A 19,190-nucleotide genomic window follows, 5' to 3' on the forward strand; every position below is an offset into this window, starting at 1 on the left:
ACTTTGTTTATTACAATATAACTAGAAGGGTAGAGGGTTTTTCGATGTGGCCAACTTCATCCATCATGTACTATTTGTGTTTTTTTTGCGTCTTATTCAAGAAATCCTTTCCTAACTAGATACCACATATTATTCTAAGTTTCTTTTAAAATGTTAAAAAAATTTTAAAACATTTAGTTATTAAATCATCTGGAATTTATGTACATGACGCAATTAGGAAACTAATGTTATTTGTTCCAATGTAAACACACAGTTATTCTTATACCAGTTATTGACTAATCCATCCTTTCCTCTCATGATCTGCAATTCCTGTTCTATCATCTATCAAGGTTATATCAAGGTTACCTATATTCTTATATTTGTGTGTGGGTCTCTCTTGTTTCCAACCAATATGTTTGCTTCTCTCTACACAAATACTACACTCTTTTAATTAGTTGTCTAAGTCTTGATATCTATAGGATAAGTCTTTCTTATTTGTGCTTCTTTATAATTGTCTTGAATATTCTTGGTCCTTTAATTTTTCATATGAATTTTAGAACGAACTGAAGTTCCATGAAAAATCCTTTTCAAATTTGTTTGGAATTCCATTGAATTTATAGATTAATTTTGGTGACCGTGGACATCTTTAAGTCAATGAGTTTTCCTATATGTAAAATGATATATGTCTCTCTTCATTAAAGTCTTTTTATGTCCTTCAGTAGTGCTTACAATATTTTCCATAAGGATCACAAGCATCTTTTGTTAGATTTATACTTAGTTACTTAATAGTGTTGCTTGTTGTTGCAAGTGGTAGCTATATTTTAACTAGCTTTATTGAGGTATAACTTACAAACAATAAAGTTAATCAATTATAATATGATGAGTCTTGACAAATGTATACGGTTGTGTAACTGTCACTACATTAAGACATAAAACACTTCCATCACTCCAGAAAGTTTCTTCATGCCCCTTGAAGTGAGTCTTTTCCACCCACACTGGGTCCTTGGCAACCACTAATGTTTCCTGTCAAAATAATATAACTTATTCAAGAATTTCATATAAATGGAATTGTATAATATATAGTCTTTTGTGCCTTTTACTCAGCATAATGTCTTTGAAATTATCCATGTTTTTGTTTGGATAAGTAGTTTCCTTTTTATTGCTAAGTAGTATTCTATTGTATGGATGTACCAGTTTGTTGATCCATTCACCAGCTCATGATTGTTTCCAGGTCTTGGCTGTAATAAAGCTATTACAAACATTCACATGACAAGTCCTTGTGTGAACATGTTTTCATTTCTCTTGGGCAAATTCCTAGGGTGCAATTGCTGGGTCCCATTGTAACTGTACATTTAACTTAATAAAATTGTCCATCTGTTTTATAAAGTGGCTATACCATTTTCCATTCCCACCGGCAATGTATGCAAGCAACATCCCCAACAACACTTGGGATTATAAGTTTTTTTTTTTTTTTTATTTTAGCCAGTGAATGGTAACTTCTTAAAAATTATATTTTCTAATTGTTTTTGCTACTGTAAAGGACTATTATTGATTTTTTAAAAACATCTATGCAGCAACATTGATTAACTCCCTAAAAAGTTAAAATAATTTGTCTGAAAATTCTCTTTGGTTTTCTGTGTAGCTAGTCAGATAGTCCATGAATAATGACACTTTCTTCCTTTCCAATGCTTAAATCTATTTCTATTTCTTGTCTTATGGAATTGACAATGATCTCTCCAATGCAACATTAAATGGTAATTTGGAGAGTGGATGCCCTCATCTTGCTCATGGGTCTGATGAAAATGTTTCTAAAGTTTCTACATTAAGTATAATGTTTACTGAAAGTTTTGGTAGATATCCTTTGTCAGATTAAACTTTTCCCTCTATTAATTTGTTTAGAGAGGGGTTTTTTTTGCCCATAGATACTGAATTTCATTTAATTTTTTTAAACACATTGAGATGAGTACATACTGTTTTTTCTTTGGTCGGCTTAAAAGTAGTGACTTGAAGTAATGGATTTTCTAAAATTAGACTATCCCTTAATTCCTGAAATCAAGCCCATTTGATCTTATTGTATTTTTAATACATCTGTTGAGTTCAATTAACTAATATTTTAATTAGGACTTTTGAGACTTATCAAAAGTGAGATTGGAGTATAATTTTTCATCTTTCTAACAAGTTTGCCTGGCTTTGGTACCAAGGTTTTACTAAATTCATGAAATGAATTGAGGAACTTTTCTTCTTTTTCCATTCTCTGGAATATTTTATATAATGCAGAGATTGTCTGTTCTTTAGTAGTTTGATAAAACTTGCCTTCAAAAGAATATGGGATTGGTATCTTTGATGGCACAGGTATTGGTTACTGATTGAATTTCTTCAGCATCTAATGGCCTACTCATGTTTACAACTTCTTCTTGAATACAATTGTGTTGATTTGTATTTTTTCGCAGAATTGCCCATCTCATCAGAGTTTTCTTATTTGACATAAAATATTTTATAGCATACCCTTACCATTTTAAAAATACGAATATTTATTTAGTAATGTCCCCATTTTTCGTTGATAATAATGGTTATTCAGGTCTTGATTCTTTTTTCACTTATTTAAGATTATCAGACTGTTGCTTATTTAGTAAGCTTTTTTAAAAATTAAATTTTGGCTTTATTAAGCATTGTTAAATTTTGTTTCCTATTTTATTAATTTATGTTTCTATATTTCTTTTCTTGTACTTTCTTCTGGTTTGCTTCATAGTTCTTTTCTAACTTTTTGAGTTGAATTCTTAATATATTAATACTTAGTTATTTTGTTTCTTATTACAGACATTATATCAAATCAGTTGAAATATCACATCAGTCACAGTCTACAATCTGATATACATCATTCAGTAATACTTGTATGTAATTAATTTTTTTTCTTTATTCCATTTAGAATAATTTTTGTCCAAATATATGGAGTTTTTTTAAAAAAAATAATGCTGCAATAAGTATGGAGGTGCATATATCTTTTCAAATTAGTGTTTTCATTTTCTTTGGGTAAATACCCAGGAGTGGGATTGCTGGATCACAGGGTAGTTCCATTTTTAATTGTTGAACCCATACTGTTTTTCACAGTGGTTGTACCAGTCTACATTCCTACAAACATTGTACAAGGGTTCCTTTTTTTCTACATCCTCATTTTGGATGTTTTTTATTATCCTCTATTTTATTGCATTTTGATGAGAATGTTATTAACATGATATTGTTTGTTTGGAATTTGTTGAAACTTCCTTTGATACTTGACTTGTGTTGTAGTTTTGTAAATGTGATTGAAAATAATGTATATCTTATATTTGGGGGCCCAGGATTAGATATGTATGTGTGTATGTGTATTAACTCAAACTTCATAATTGTGCTGTTTAATATTATATATTCTTTTATTTTTATTATTTTTAATATAATTTATTGACAAATTGGTCTCCATACAACACCCAGTGCTCATCCTAACAAGTGCTCTCCTCACTGCACACCACCCACTTTCCCCTCTCCCCCACCCCCCCATCAACCCTCAGTTTGTTCAACTGATGAATTGATAAAGAAGATGTGGTTTATATATACAATGGAATAGTACTTGGCAATGAGAAAGAATGAAATCTGGCCATTTGCAGCAATGTGGATGGAACTGGAAGGTATTATGCTAAGTGAAATAAGTCAGTCAGAGAAAGACAGATAACCACATGTTTTCACTCATAGGTGGATCTTGAGAAACTTAACAGAAGACCATGGGGGAGGAGAAGGGGGAAAAAAAGTTACAGACAGGGAGCAAGGCAAATAATATTATATATTCTTACATATTTGCTTTATCAGTTTCTGAGGGGGTTATATTGAAATCTCCTCTTTAGTAGTAAAGGTTTGTCAAATTTCTTGCTCTGTCAAATTGCTTCATCTTTCAGAGTCCCATTTTCTTCATCTGTAAAATGAAATGAGAAATTGTGGGTAAAACAATAGATACTAGGACTGTAGGCACTCAATCAGCCAAAGGTGCTCTTGTTTGGTCATTATTACTACTATACATATTATTCATAAATCCAAGCCCTTCCATCAAGATGGCTTAGTTTTGGAGGGTGAGGCACATCAGTCAGAATAAAACCCAAGCAAGAAATACTACCAAAAAAATCAAGTTGATTAAGTCATATCACCTAGGCAAGACCAGTGCCAATTAGGAGTTATCCTGTTCACCAGGAAAAGCAGTTCCTTCTAGAATGAGCATGTCTTATGAGCGTTCTTCAACGTTTAGGGGTAGAGTGACCAATGATAGAGCAAGACAGGGGCCAGAACTCAGAATCCTTGATTTAGCTAAGTGGGGATCTAGGGCCCTGGAGCCTCATGAAGGTGAGGAACACATGGCTACTGATAAAATACTTAAAGATTCTAAACACTACCAAGGGATATTTTCTTAAAATATATTTCTAGATGTTTTGACACTTTTCCTATGAGAAATGGTATTTCCTGGAATATCTGAGCAAGAAACTGAAAAATTCTCTTTCTCCTACCTGGGTCTAGTTTCAGGAACGAGTCCTAAGAAGAGATGAGATGATGTGGTGACCCTCCACTCCCACATGTACACTTTCTGAAAGAATGGAATGGTAAGACTTTTCAGAGTATTCTTTCTTTCCTCCTTTTCTTCCATTCTCCCTCCTTCCCTCCTTCCCTTTCTCTCTCCCTGACTCCCTTCCTTCCTGCCTGCCTTCTTCCTTTTCTTTTCTACGTACCTCAGATATGTTATGTGAGAACTCAATCAAAACCAAATGTGTTGCTATTCCCTCATTCCAGTGTTCACCTCACAATGCCTTGATGACATAGTGCGTATCACAAATCTAAGATTTCAGAAAAGGGAAATGATCACCCCAATGCAGACTGGTAAAATAGTTAAACACACGAGCTCTGGATTTAGTCGTCAGTTTGAAATTCTTACTGTATCCCATAATGGCTGTGTATGTGTGACTGAGCACATCACCACCTCCTTTTTCTCATGTGTAAAATCAAGATAAAATTAGGTTGTTGAGCCCACAGAATGTACAACACCGAGAGTGAACTTTCATGTAAACCATGGCTTTTGGATTATGATGTGTCAATGCAGGTTAAACAACTGTAACAAATGTACCACTCTGCTGTGGGATGTCGGTAATGGTTGGGGGTGCAGCTATGTGTATGTAGGGGCAGAAAGAATATGGGAACTCTCTGTACCTTCCCCTCAGTTTTGCTGTGAGCCTAAAACTGCTCTAAAAACAAAGTTTCAATTAAAAAATTTTTTAAATCAGGTTGCTGTGATGATTAGATGAGATAATCTGAGGATCTGTCATACTGTCTGGCATTTAGTAGGCCCACAATAAGTGCTAACCCCCTATTTCTTTCTTAAAATCGTAGCTAGTTATCTTTGCCCTGTTTTGAACTCCACACAAACCCTCTTCAATTCTGCATCAACTATGTACTACAGGCACATGTTTGTTCACTTAATGTGCACTTATTTTACATGGAAAACTTTTACTGGAAAAGACAAATATAGATGTGACCCATTTCTTGAAAGAACTTTAATTTGTTAGGAATACAACACACATACACATACACAGACATCGAATCAATAGAAAGCAATGGATTTGCAAATGCTGAGTTATAATGCTTGGGGCAGAGGCATAAGAAAAGGTCAGACTGGAGGTAAATATTGGAGAGGAGGTAGAATATTGAAAAAGGAAAGGGGATGGATTATTAACACACCTCTGGACTTTTCGGAGGGTTCAAAACTAGACATAAATGCCCATGACAAAGCTCAAAGATGCAGTATACACAAATTCATTATTCTTCCCATAAAAAAACATTTATTAAATGCCAACTTAGTCCCAGGCACCAGGTTACATAGCTCTGAGACACCTTGGTTTTCCTCTCCAAGGCATACAATCTAGTAGATGAGTCAAGATATTGTTATAAGAAAAGTGGACTAGAATAAAGCAATATAGGAGTATAGGATGATTGCATGCTACAATCACTGGTCCTTAAATTCCAAGGAAGGAGTAAATGTTTTTGATTAGAGATAAGAGGAGGATTTTTCACTGATGAAAAGCAAGGGCTTTGTAAATGAGGAAAGTTGTAAGTGCAAAGGGGAGGATATCACATGCAGGGAAGGGAAAAGAGGCTTTAAAAGATAAGGTTTGAGAGGTAAGATTCTGATTGTGGAAGCCTTGTAAGTTAAGGGACTTGGGCTTTTTTCTCAGGACAATTAAGATCCACTGAAAAGTTTAAAGTAGAACAGTGATGTGGTCAGATTTCTGCTTAGAATAATCATAAGGCAGGAGTGTAGAGAATAAATCAGTCAGGGTCAAGCCTGGAAGCAGTGAGACCAGTTAGGAAGCTACTGCAATGGTCCAGGCAAATGATAAAACAGAGAAAAGTCTGCTCTAGGACAGAGGAATTTCCAGCAAGGGGTCAACATGCAAAAATCCTCCTTTATGTCTGGCTGCCTTTAGACTTGAAGTGACTTCACTAAGTCATACTTGTTTAGATCTTGCCCAAACCTACTTTGAACACAAATTTTGAGTGAGGAAGTAATCCCTTGGTGGCCCCTTGTGACCAAGAGCTCAAATTTGTTGGTTGGCTAGCCGATTTAAGGAGTGTGAAATTTAGACAGGGAAAAGAGTAAAGTTTTATAGGGGTCTTGGCCTCCGTAAAATATGACTCTTATCACAACTCTAAGCAACCACATGCTCAAAGCCATCATGGTTCAAATTAGGGAAATTGAAGCTCTGTTTGGAACTTCCCAACCTATAGTGGTAAGGGATTGTTTGGGTATTAGTAAGACCTTCAAAGAAGGTATATAAATCCTATCCAGCCATCTGGCCACTTAATGCCTATCCAGCCACTTAATGCCATTAAGTAAATGGGCATTTACTTAATATATTTTGTGTTTACCCAACTATCTCCCCTTTTCCTCAATCTTTTGCTTCTAAATTTGCCTGTACTGCCAAATTGGCCCTCCATGCATCTAGATTCTTCTGTCTTAGTCTTTGATTCCCAGTTCCCCTCACTCCCTTCTTCTATCTTAGTCTTTGATTCTCAGTTCCCCTCACTCCCTTCATTCCTCAGCCATTCTTACCACTCCCCACTCTTTATAGACTTTATTCAAACTACCCGCCTCTTCGTAGAGGTTCTCTTACGAACCCAATCCATCCTGCTTCCATTGACTTGAGTCCTAGACTGACAGCTTATATTTCTTGGTGGTTGTTGATAGGCATCCTAGCAACCCAGGAGGTGATATAGCAAAGTGGAAATAACATAAGCTCTTTGGACAAGCAGGCCTGATTCAAATCCTATATTAACCATTCATGAACTGTGTGACCTGGAGTGGGTTACTTAATCATTTTTAAAAATTTTTTAACGTTTTTTTCATTTTTTGAGAGACAGGGAGTGTGAGTGTGAGTGGGGGAAGAGAGAGAGGGAGATACAGAATCCAAAGCAGGCTCCAGGCACTGAACTGACAGCACAGAGCCCAACGCAGGGCTTGAACCCATGGACTGTGAGATCATGACCTGAGCCAAAGTCGGATGCTTAACCAACTGAGCCACCCAGGTGCCCCTAATCATTTTTAATTATAGTATTCTCATCCATAAAATGGGAGCAACAATTGTACCTACATTCAGAGTTCTTGGGAGGATTATAAAATAACTGATTTAGCATTTAGCACATAGAAAAAAATCAACAAATGTCTATTTAAATAAAGAGTCATAGTTCAGTTCCTTTTTGGATGAGATCTCCTGTCTTCCTTAAATGAGTTGGAATCTGCCAAAAGATAAATGGCCATAGCTTCCTTCCTTGTGATTCCTCTACACCCCTGCATCTGGTATAGGGCTCTGTATGCAATAGGCATTCAATTAATTCAGTGACCTGATTAGACATGATCCAAAGCCCCAGGTAGAGAATTGGCTACGGGAAAGGAAATAGGTCTTAGGGGGCTGAATCTAGTATAAATTTGGGGGACCAGATTTACCAGAAAGGGAAAAAATTTAGAAACCTTAGACTTAGGATAAAGAGAGAGTGTGACACTTTGTCTTATAGTGAAACAGTGTAATTGTAATAGAAATGAAGTTTCAGACAGTCCTGAATTGAAATCCAAGTTCCACTGCATACAAGCTATGCGATGACCTTGGGCAAATAACCAAAGCTCTCAGGGTCTCAGATTCCTCATCTGTAAAAATGAAAATAATACTTGACTTCCAGAGTTATGAAGAATATTCAAGGAATAAGCTATTTAAAATTCCTAGAATAATGCCTGAGACATGGTGAGTAGCCAAATATAGTCACCTCCCTGTCCTTCCCTTTATTACCCTTTCTTTACTGCATTTGACATCATGGAAATCTGGACATGTGGAGGGAGAAGAATTGTGAGGCCTTCTTAAGAACATTCCTAAGTGTTTCCTTCACATCTTTGTTCCTCAGACTGTAGATCATGGGGTTAAGTAAGCATGGGAATGACCACTGTGTAGGATACAGACACCAGCCTGTCCCTGCTTAGCAAGTACTCAGAAGATGGGCGCAAGTAAATGAATGCTGTGGTTCCATAGTATAGGCTGACAGAAGTCAGGTGAGAAGCACAAGTGGAGAATGTTTTGTGTTTACCCTTGGCTGAGGGAATTCTGATGATAACCAAGAAGGCATATGCGTAGGAGACCAGGACGATTGTCAGGGACACAGACACATTAAAGCCACCACAGGCAAAGAGGAGAAGCTGGAGTATCTGTGTGTCAGAGCAGGAGAGTTTTAAAAGGGGAGGAATATCACAGAAATAATGCGTGATGACAAGGGATTTACAGGTCAGATAAAAGGTTGTGCTAGTGAGGAGCACCATGTTCATCAGGCCCACTGCATAGCTGGCAGCCACGAGCTGCAAACAGAGCCTTGGGGACATGATGATATGGTAGAGCAGAGGGCTGCAGATGGCCACATGTCGGTCATAGGCCATGGAAGCCAGGAGGAAGAACTAAGTGACAGCAAAGAACACAAAACAGCTTGTCTGTACCACACAACCAGAGAAGGAGATTGTTTGGCAACCAGAGAAAAAACCCATCAACATTTTTGGAACTGTGACTGAAGAATAACAGAAGTCAATAAAGGACAAATTGCTGAGGAAGAAATACATGGGAGTGTAGAGTAGAGGGCTGACCACAATGAGGGCAAGGAGGCCCAGGTTTCCCACAACTGTGATTGCATAGATCAGGAGGAAGAGGGCAAAGAAGATAGGCTGAAGGTGAGGATCGTCAGTGAGGCCCACAATGAAGAATTCACTCAACTTGCTGGTGTTGCCTGCACCCATTGGGCCATTACAGGTCTGTGAAAGGAACATGCATGACAATAGTGAGAGGTGTACAGCTCAAGTCCTAAAACAGAGACCAGCAGGGTCTGGCCCTGGCTACCTAGGACATAATATACTGTGTATATAGGCTATGGTTTCATCTTGGCTTATGCATCTCTTGTCATCCCCCAGCCTATTGGATACCAGGTTTAAAGGCATAAGGATGGAATCTGGAGCCAGAATAATGGGTCTGAATCTCAACCTTGCCATTTATTGTCTCTGTAACCTTGGACTAGTGTCTTAACTGGAATCTTCTCTGTAAACGGGGATAAAACACCAATCTTGTAAGACAGATTGTAAAACTTAAGGGTGATGATGTGTATGTGTACAATGTCTAGCAAGAGCAAATACTTAATGAAGTCTAATTTCCTTCCTCCTTCTGTGCTCTTATTTTGAACACCGAACCTGTCCTCAGACAAAGCTTAACCTGAGTATAAAGTCCAGGACAGAAATCTTAGACAAGGGAGCAACTCTAGAAACTTATTAGTTCTTTCATTATCAGCTGTGTGTTTGAGAAACAGCAGGGAATGAGTGGAGGAGGAATATCAAACAATATAATATAGAGGTAAAAGGACAAGCTCCAGGGTCAATCATACGTTGGGTTAGAATCCAATTCTATGATGCGCTAGCTGTGTGACCTTGGGCTTATCCTATATGAGACTCAATTTCCTTATCTTTAAGATGAGAGTACCAAATATTTACTTCATTAATTGACTGAAAATTAAAGATAATTCATGTAAAGCACCTAGCATACACTAAGCATGTGGGAAATATCAGGAACTTCTGGTAGGTCTGTTGAAACCACATGCAAGCCTCTTAGATTGTCCCACTTGCCCCCTGCTAAGTATCCCTTCCTAATTGAGCTCCTGTTACCAATCACTGTGTTGTAATTCTCCAGTGTGTTGTGGCAGTGAGATCTACCACGTTCATCTAATACTTATTTAAAGATGGAGAAACCCAGAAGTCAGGGCCTCAAAATACAAGGCAAACTGCCCATAGTTTCCCAGAGATTTGGTTTAAGTGCCAGAACTGGACCCAGGTGTCCTGTCCACAGTATTCCTCCCAATTGGAGGAGATAACAGCCTCTGACATCTCCTTTTTCATAAACATGGAACCCATGTCCTTATCAGAACATAGGGGGCTGCTTCACCCACAGCTCTTTGAAAAATTACGAGGTTGAATTCTTAGGGCCATTTCTATCTTTTCTCTTTATCAGGGAGATGGCCAATGTCTAACTGTATTTTATTTTAATACTGTTTTTCCTGTTAAGAGCTGGGATAGTGAAGAACAATATATAGCATTGCACAAAGGATTTACATTATTGGATTTAGTGTCAGAACACCTGGGTTTGAAATCAGATTCCATATTATTTTAGGTCTATAGTCTTCAGCAAGTCCTTTCTGAGTCATAAGATCTTCATTTGTAAAATGGGAATAACACTTGCTTTTCTGATCTCACAGGACTGCTGTAAATATCCAATGAGAGTCTGTAGGAAGATACTCGTAAGGTGTTAAGTATGGTCATGGTCAATACTCAGAAAGCATGCACTGGGAAAGCCAAATACACTTTTACAAACTTCTACGACAATTGTTAAATTGTTCCTCTGGAGCCTGCTCCTCTCTAAAAACTGCTCTGGCACCTGCCAGTCCTCCTTGGTTTCTATAACACTGGCCTCCATCTTCTTGTGGCCTCCAAGTCAGACCCCGAAAGAGAAAACTAGATTAGCCTCTGACAACCTGTAAGTAAATGTCTGATGCCCTTCTGCCACTCTCAGGCTGTGGCTGCCTGCTTGTGGCTGGTGTTTCATTAGAGTTACCTTTATGGCCATCTTGGGAACTGAAGTTTCCACAGTAAATAATACTGGTTGTTAAATTTTTAAATATTATACTGACTGTATTAATAGCTACCAATAAAGTACCTAATAAGTGCCACACTATGCTGGGTAATTAATATAAGTTATTTTACTTAATCTTCTTAACAGCCCTAGGAAATAACCACTATTATCATTCCCATCTTACAAACCAGGCAACTGTGGCTTGAGTACTGAAATGCTTTGCTGAAGATCTCATAGCTGGTTCAATGGCAGAATCTACATTTCAATATAGAATACATTTAAATATTCTAATGCTACTGTTGTATCCATGCTGTCTTTTCCAAATGTAGAGTCATATAATTAAAGATTATTAAAGTTTTCTCAAGGGATTTACAAACCTATTCTTTGTTATCATGCTAATCTTAGAAACAATTAAAATGATTTCTTTTAATTTTACAGATGGTGAATCTAAGCTACAAAAAAGTTAGGTACGTTGTTCTTGGGCATTTATTCATTCAAAGAATATCATTGGGTGCTTGGTGTGTTCCAGGCAACATGATAGGCACTAGAGGTATTCTCATGGATTTCACAATCTGAAGGAAGAGATGAACAGCAAACAAACAAACACATTAATTAAAAGTTTAAATAAAAGTATAAAGAAAACAAAACAAGCTAATGAAATAGACAGAGCTCAGGGTTTGGAGGGGCAGCATTAGGTAGAGTGGAAGGGAAAGCCTCTCTAAGGAGTTGACATTAAAACCAGGAGTCTGAATGGAGAGGAGCTTGCGTACAAAGATTCAGAGTACACGCAGACACTTAGTGATATTGTCAAGAATAGAACTCAGCTCCCCTAAATTCTACCTAGGGTTGCTGTCTCCAATTGGAAGTAAGGCCCAAGTAGAAGCTGACTGGATATGACCGCATATGTGGGACTTTCAAACTTTTGTCTACAAGCATCTCTTTTATCACCCCCCTTTCTTCTTTAAATGTCCCTAGAAGTCACAAGTTTTCTCCAGTTATTTTTCTGTTTCTGTATTCATCCCAAATGCTTCAGGCCAGCATTAGTTGTTGGGCTCTTTCCAGATGTTCCCTTAACAGGCACAGAAAAGCTCATGTGCCCGCAACAGTAAAGCCTCTGGAACTAAGCTCTAGGTAACACTCCCTTCCCCAACTGCCCCTCTAAGCTTGGCAATTTCTGTGTAATTGGCAGAGTCGTTCATACAGGAAAGTTTCTGCCTTCTTGACTGGTCTCCTGAGATGCGGAGAAAAGTAAGCCCAGGGGCCAAGCAGTTGTGACATCCAAAATGGTCATTCCCAATGGGGTATTTTCACTGACTCATACTGAGAGTTTGGGGACCTGCAGTCACCACTGAGATATTTTGGGAACAATTGGAAGAATCAAACTGACTATGAGATACATTGTGTTATAAACTTTTTATGTAAAATACATTCTTAGTCATATTAAAAAGTCTTGGTCACAATTAAAATAGCAATTGTTTCCCCAAACATTGGGATTCTAGGAATTATGGATAAATGGCCAATACAGAAGATGTTTGTAGGGATGTATTTCTCATTTTACTATCTGTCATATCATCTTGTTTACTCAACCCTTTACCCTAATTATAAACTATAAATCACTTTTAAACATCAAAGAATTATTTAATCAGTTTTTATGTGGTCAATAAAGTCTCTGATTGCCATTCAGCATTCTAATAAAATAGTCTTGTACCTGAGATGTATGTGGTGGCCAGCTGCCTTGAACTATACTTTTTCATTTTTTATTAAACCAGGTTTGAGTTGTGAAAGACTTGTTTCTATGCACTTGTTTTAATTTTCCATTCAATAAATGTTTAACAAACATTTATTATGTGCCTGTCATTGTGTGAAGAGCTAGAAATACAAAATCAATAGCAAATTGATAATATCCTTAGATAAACTCCATTCCCACTCCCTAATACATGCACACATGTGAGTGTGCTCACACAAATACACACACAGTTTCTCATTTGGAAAGCACAAACAGCCTCAGTCTCCTTTGGTGCTGGCTCATTAGCAGCTTTTATAGAAAATACTAAGTTATTATGCATTTTAAGGGCTACAGCTATTGATTTTAAAGCAAGGAAATTGTTTAAAAAGTAGACTTTATAGACATGTATTTTGTGGGCAGATTCACTTAATTCTATTGCTTAGCTATGCAGAATTTCATAGTCACTTTAAATAGAGAAATTATTCTCTTTTTTTTTTTTTTTGAAGTTAAATTGTGGTACATTAGGTGGTATTTCAACCAGTTTATGAGCTTCAGCTATGACATGATGGGCTGACTCTACATATTAAAGAACACTGTTCCCAAATTTAATTATCTTGGGGCATCAGCACCACCCAGGATAAAATGAACCATTTTGTTCATCACGACTGCAGCCTTTACCAAAATGGAGGTTATGGGATAACAACTTAAAGGCTAACTCGTTAATGCTCAGGGATGGATGAGGTAATGTGCCAGCAGACCAAATTGGTGCCCAAATGTTTTCTCCTAGAGACCTGTATCTCTTTCCCATGTTGTGCTATATTAATGGGGATGTCTTTATCCATTGTCACTGCCTGTAGATATTTGAATAATGTAGATGTAATACCTGATGGGCATTCAGCCTTGTGCACAATCAATTTCTCAAACTCCAAGGATATCTCAGTGACTAGAGCAAAATTCTGGGGTTGCCATAAACTAATTTATAAGGATTCAAATTACGGCATCCATGCAGTCCCTGCTTTTATTTTCATAAGTGTTTACTAGGGAGTACTGTGTCATCCCAAATTATTTGATGGGGGCAATGAAGTAAATTAGTCCTCCAGATTGTAAAGGCTATGGATTTAGGCCTAAATGAAAGCATTCCTGTCTTCATAATGTAGAAAAGAGTGACCTTTCTGACTTTAATTTGTTTCTCCATCTGTGCCATGCATTTCGGGAGGACGTGAGGAATAGGCTTGATGATACCCAAATGTATTTCCCCCTTTTGTATTACTGTGCTGATGGCTTGATGGAGGAGTCACCTACCCTGGTTACAGATCCTGGGGGATGTTCTTTCACCAGTCTGCAGTGAATGAGGTCGGAGGATCCATCTTCATGGAACTTGGAACATGGGAAGTTTTACTATTCTCCTTGAAATGAGGGCCCCCCCACCTTAGTTATGTCATCCTGGCCATTTGCTGTCCCAAATGAAATTTTCTCTAACTTTTCCCTGCACAATGTGTATTGTGTGGCTCAAAAGTTACAAATTCATGCTACATATTTTTAAAAAGAGATACTGAGTCAGTATAAGGAAATGTGCTAACTTCAATAACAAAACTTTATGTTATTTTTACAACAAACCTATGAGGTAGGTACTATATTTATTTCTATTTTACAGAAGAAGAAAGTGAAGCTCAGAGAAAGTGAATACTTTTCTCAGAATCACACAGGTGATGTGTAATTAATGTCACCCAGGTCCCCCTGACTCTACAGTCAGTCAATCAACGTTCTTTCTGCCATAACACATTGAAATAATCTTTAGAAAACATTATTTGCTAATCTACCCATCCCTTTTCTTTAAACCTAATGGTTCTCAACACTAGTTGCATATTAAAATCACCTGGGAGCTTAAAAATGTATCATACCCAGGTCCCATTCTCAGATTCTGATCTAATTGGTCTGAGGAGAGGCATGGGAAATCATATTTTTAAAAAAAACTTTCGAAGTGACTGCAATGCATTGCCAGAGTCAAAAACCACAAATTTGGAACTTTGTGCTGTGTTCCTTTTCCTATTTCCTGGTTATAAGTAGGATACTTAACCCTAGTTGCCTGATTCTTCACAGTGTATGAGGAAGAATTTAGAGATTTCACTCAATACAACAACAGGGGAGAACTCTATGCCCAATGGTCAGGGACTGCTCCCTTTGGATCTTCACAACTCTCTCCTTATCTATAGAATCTTGACTGTCACTGAAACAGTGAACTGTGATCTTGGACAAAGCCAAGGAATCTTATGATGGCATTTCAGGAGTGACTATAGACACCATTTTCATCCCTTTCCCACCAGGAGATCTGAAGAGACACATTCTTGATCATAATTCTCAAAGCTATGAAGTACTTTTATTGAGGGGTGCTCTTTCTCTCTCTTTTATACAACAAACTTTAATTGAACACCTATATGTGCCAGGAACTGTTTGTGGCTCTCAATTAGAGTGACATTTCCCTAATAAAAGGCACATGGAATTCAATGAAAGATTTTTTTGATTGTGAAAATAATTATTAAGAAATACTGATATTAAGTCAGAGGTGGCCAGGGATGCTAAATATTCTATAGTGCTCAAAAGAGTCTTGTGCAATTCTCATGACAAGAATATTCAAACTCCAAATACCAATAGCACCGTTATTGAGAAGTAATATATAGTCCAGATCTGGGATCTGACTTCCTGTCCCTTCACTGACAGTGGCTATATCATCACCATCTTCTTCCTGATGAGACCTTTTGAAGGACTTTTCAGTCAATTTGTCAGTCAGCAACTATCAAGTCCTTACTTACTGTACACTTTAGCTTTAACAGCCACCACGTAAAAAGAAAAGAAGACAATCTTTAACTTCAGAAAGCTCACAATCTAGTTGGAGAGACAAAATATATACTTAGGAATAAGATTTAAGAACATTCCTCCAGTGGTGCCTGGGTGGCTCATTGGGTTCAGGGTCTGACTCTTGATTTTGGCTCAGGTCATGATCTCAAGGTTGGTGAGATAAAGCCCCACATCCAGCTCTGCACTGACAGTTCAAAGTCCTGCTTGGGATTCTTTCTCTCTGCCCCTACCCCTACTCTCATTCTCTCTTTCTCTCTCTCTCTCTCTCTCTCTCTCTCTCTCTCTCTCTCTCAATAAATAAATAATAAATAAACATTTAAAAAAAGAACATTACTCCAAACAAGATCCTAACCAGTAAATATATTAAGGCAAAAGTATGATGGCATAAATGAAAAGAACAGAGTCAGACAGAATTTGGTTCAAATTCTGTTCTCAAAGTTTTATTTTTGTGTGATCTTGGCAGAAGTTCTCAACATCTCTGTCAATTTTCTAATCTGTAAAATTGGACTTTACTGCAGAGTTTAAATTAGTATTACAAATAATTGCTCAGTTCAGCACTTGTAACATAGATAGTGCTAAGTAAACAGCATTCTCTATCATTAAGAACAGTATTATATAATAAAAAGTATTTGACTGAAAAGGGAACCTGGGTGGCTCAGTCAGGTGAGCATCCAACTCTTGATTTCGGCTCAGGTCATGATCTCACAGTTTATGAGTTCAAGCCCCTTGTTGGTCTCTGTGTTGACAGGGTGGAGCCTGCTTGTGATTCTCTCTCTCCCTCTCTCTCTCTTCCTCTCCCCTCCTCATGCTCTCTCTCATTCTCTCTATCTCTCAAAATAAATAAATAAAAATTTAAAGAAAGAGCTAAAAAGTATTTGACTGAATAATATCATCAACCAACTGGAACCAACTGATATTAATAGAACACTCCACTCAACAATAGCAGAATACATTTACCAAGACAGACCATACCTTGGGTCATAAAACAAACCATAACACATTTCAAAAGAATTGAAATCATGTAAAGTATGGTCTCTGACCATAACTGATTTAGACTAGAAAGCAGTAACAGAAAAACAGCAAAAAGAAATTTCCAATCACTTGGAAATTAAACCACCTAAATAATTCATGGCTTGTAGAAGAAATCTCAAAGGAAATTAGAAATCATTTGGAATGAAATGAAAAGGAAAAGGAAAATGCAACATACCAAAATTTGTGGATTTCAGTTAAAGTAGTGCCTAGAGAGAGAATTCATATCATTAAAAGTGTGTATTAGACAATAAGAAAGGTCTCAAATCAATTATTTAAGTATTTGTCTTAGGAAATTACTAAAAGAATACCAAATTAAACCAAAATCAAGCAAAAGGAAGGAAATAATAAAAAGATAAATCAATGGTGTTTAAAGAGAGAGAGAAAAAAAATGAAGCCAATGTTTGTTTTTTGAAAATAAGTCATAAAATTGATAACTGTCTAAAAATACTGAAAAAAAAGACAGAACACAAATTATCAATATCAAGAATGAGCGAGGGTGTTACTACAAACTCTGCAGATACTAAAAAGAAAATAAAGATATATAATAAAAATTCTACACACAGAAATTAAACAACTTAGATGAAGTCACCAACACCTCAAAATCCAAATTAACAAAACTCACTAAAGATTAAATAGGTAACTTGACTAGTTATTTAACTATTATAGAAATTAATTTCATAGTTAAAAATCTTCTAAAAAATATATCTGCAAGCCCAGATAGATTCACTGGTAACTTTTACCAAACATTTAAAGAAGATGCAATACCAATCTATTCCAGAATATAGCAGTAAACGTTTTCTGATTTACTTTACAATGTTAGCGTCACCCTGATCCCCAAACCAAACATAATGCAAAAAAATTAAAACTGCAAACCAATATCCCTCATGAACATAGAGGCAAAAAACCTTAACAGAATATTAAAAAATTGAAACCACCAATATGAGTAAAGCATCACAACCAATTGGGGTTAATATAGGAATTCTAAACCAGTTCAATATTCAAAAATCAATCAAATCAATCATATAATCCACCATTTTGACTGTCTAAAGAAGAAAAAACCCAAATGATCATATCAGTAGATACAGAAAACATTTGACAAAATACAACATCCATTCATGATTAAAAAAAAAACTCTAAGCAAACTAAGAGTAAAAGGAAATTCCATTAACCTGATAGGAGGCATTTATGAAAATTCCATGGCTAACATCATAATGGTGAAGGACTAAATGCTTTCCTTCCTAAGATCAGGAATAAGGCAAGGATACCTACTTTCACAACTCCTATTCAACATCACACTAACAATTCTAGCTGATACATTAAGATAAGAAAAAAAAAGAACATACAGATTGGAAAGGAGAAACAGCCCTATTTTTAGACAATATTATTATCTATGTAGAAAATCTCAGGGATGTAAAATGAAAACTTCCTAGAATGATACATGAGTTTAACAAGGTCACGGGATATAGGATCAATACACAACACTTAACTGTATTTCTAAAGTCGAGCAATGAACAATTGGAAGTCAAAATTATAAAAATATATATGCATACCATTTGAAACAGTTAAGCATTAATATGACAAACTTGCACAAGATTTGTATGCTGAAAACTACAAAATGCTAAGGGAAGATATCAAAGAAGAGATAAATAAATGGTGGAATGTACCCTGAGCATGGATTGGAGGATTTGGTGTAATAAAGATGCCAACTCTCCTCAAAGTGCAATAGCAATGAAAATCCCAAAAGGTTTCTTGTGGTTATCATTACTACAATCATTAGGAATTTCTAAAGCTCTATATTCTAAAATTTATATGAAAGACAAAAAAAAAGAGCTAAAACAATTTTAAGAAAAAGCACAAAGTTGGAGGACCCATCACTACTGTGTTTTAAGACTTACTATAAAGTTACAGTAATGATTATGGTGTGCATTGGCAAAGGAATAGACACTTGGATCGAGGGTCCAGAATAGAGAGTTCAGAAATAGATCCACACAAGGGGCGCTTGGGTAGCTCAGTTGGTTGAGCCTTTGACTTCGGCTCAGGTCATGATCTCCCAGTTCATGAGTCTGAGTGCCCCATGGGGCTCTGTGCTGACAGCTCAGAGCCTTGGAACCTATTTCGGATTCTGTGTCTCCCTTTCTCTCTGCCCCTCCCCTGCTCGCTTGCTCTCCTCTCTCTCTCTCTCTCCCTCTCTCTCTCTCAAAAATAAACATAAAAATTTTTTAAATAAATAGACCCACATAAATGTGGATATTTGATCTTTTAAAAAATATGTTTATTTATTTATTCTGAGAGAAAGAGAGAGAAAGTGCAAGCAGGGGAGGTGCAGAAGGAAGGAGAGACAGAATCCCAAGCAGGCTCTGCACCATCAGTGCAGAACCTGATGTGGGGCT

At 36.8% G+C, this 19,190-nt stretch overlaps 1 protein-coding gene across 1 annotated transcript in view; it reads right to left on the reverse strand.

Moving 5' to 3' along the window:
• Nucleotides 1-8,455: 8,455 nt before the first annotated feature.
• The window catches only part of LOC123594452 (olfactory receptor 1020-like), a 56,555-nt gene continuing 45,820 nt past the window's right edge, over nucleotides 8,456-19,190 (reverse strand). Inside the window, exons 2-3 of the mRNA XM_045471192.1 lie at nucleotides 9,164-9,328; nucleotides 8,456-8,980 (exon numbers count right to left, since the gene is read on the reverse strand). Of these exons, the coding sequence (XP_045327148.1) occupies nucleotides 8,456-8,980; nucleotides 9,164-9,328 (690 nt within the window). The remainder of the gene's footprint in view (nucleotides 8,981-9,163; nucleotides 9,329-19,190) is intronic.

This window comes from Leopardus geoffroyi, chromosome X (genome assembly GCF_018350155.1).
Source record: "Leopardus geoffroyi isolate Oge1 chromosome X, O.geoffroyi_Oge1_pat1.0, whole genome shotgun sequence".
NCBI classification, from domain to species: domain Eukaryota; kingdom Metazoa; phylum Chordata; class Mammalia; order Carnivora; family Felidae; genus Leopardus; species Leopardus geoffroyi.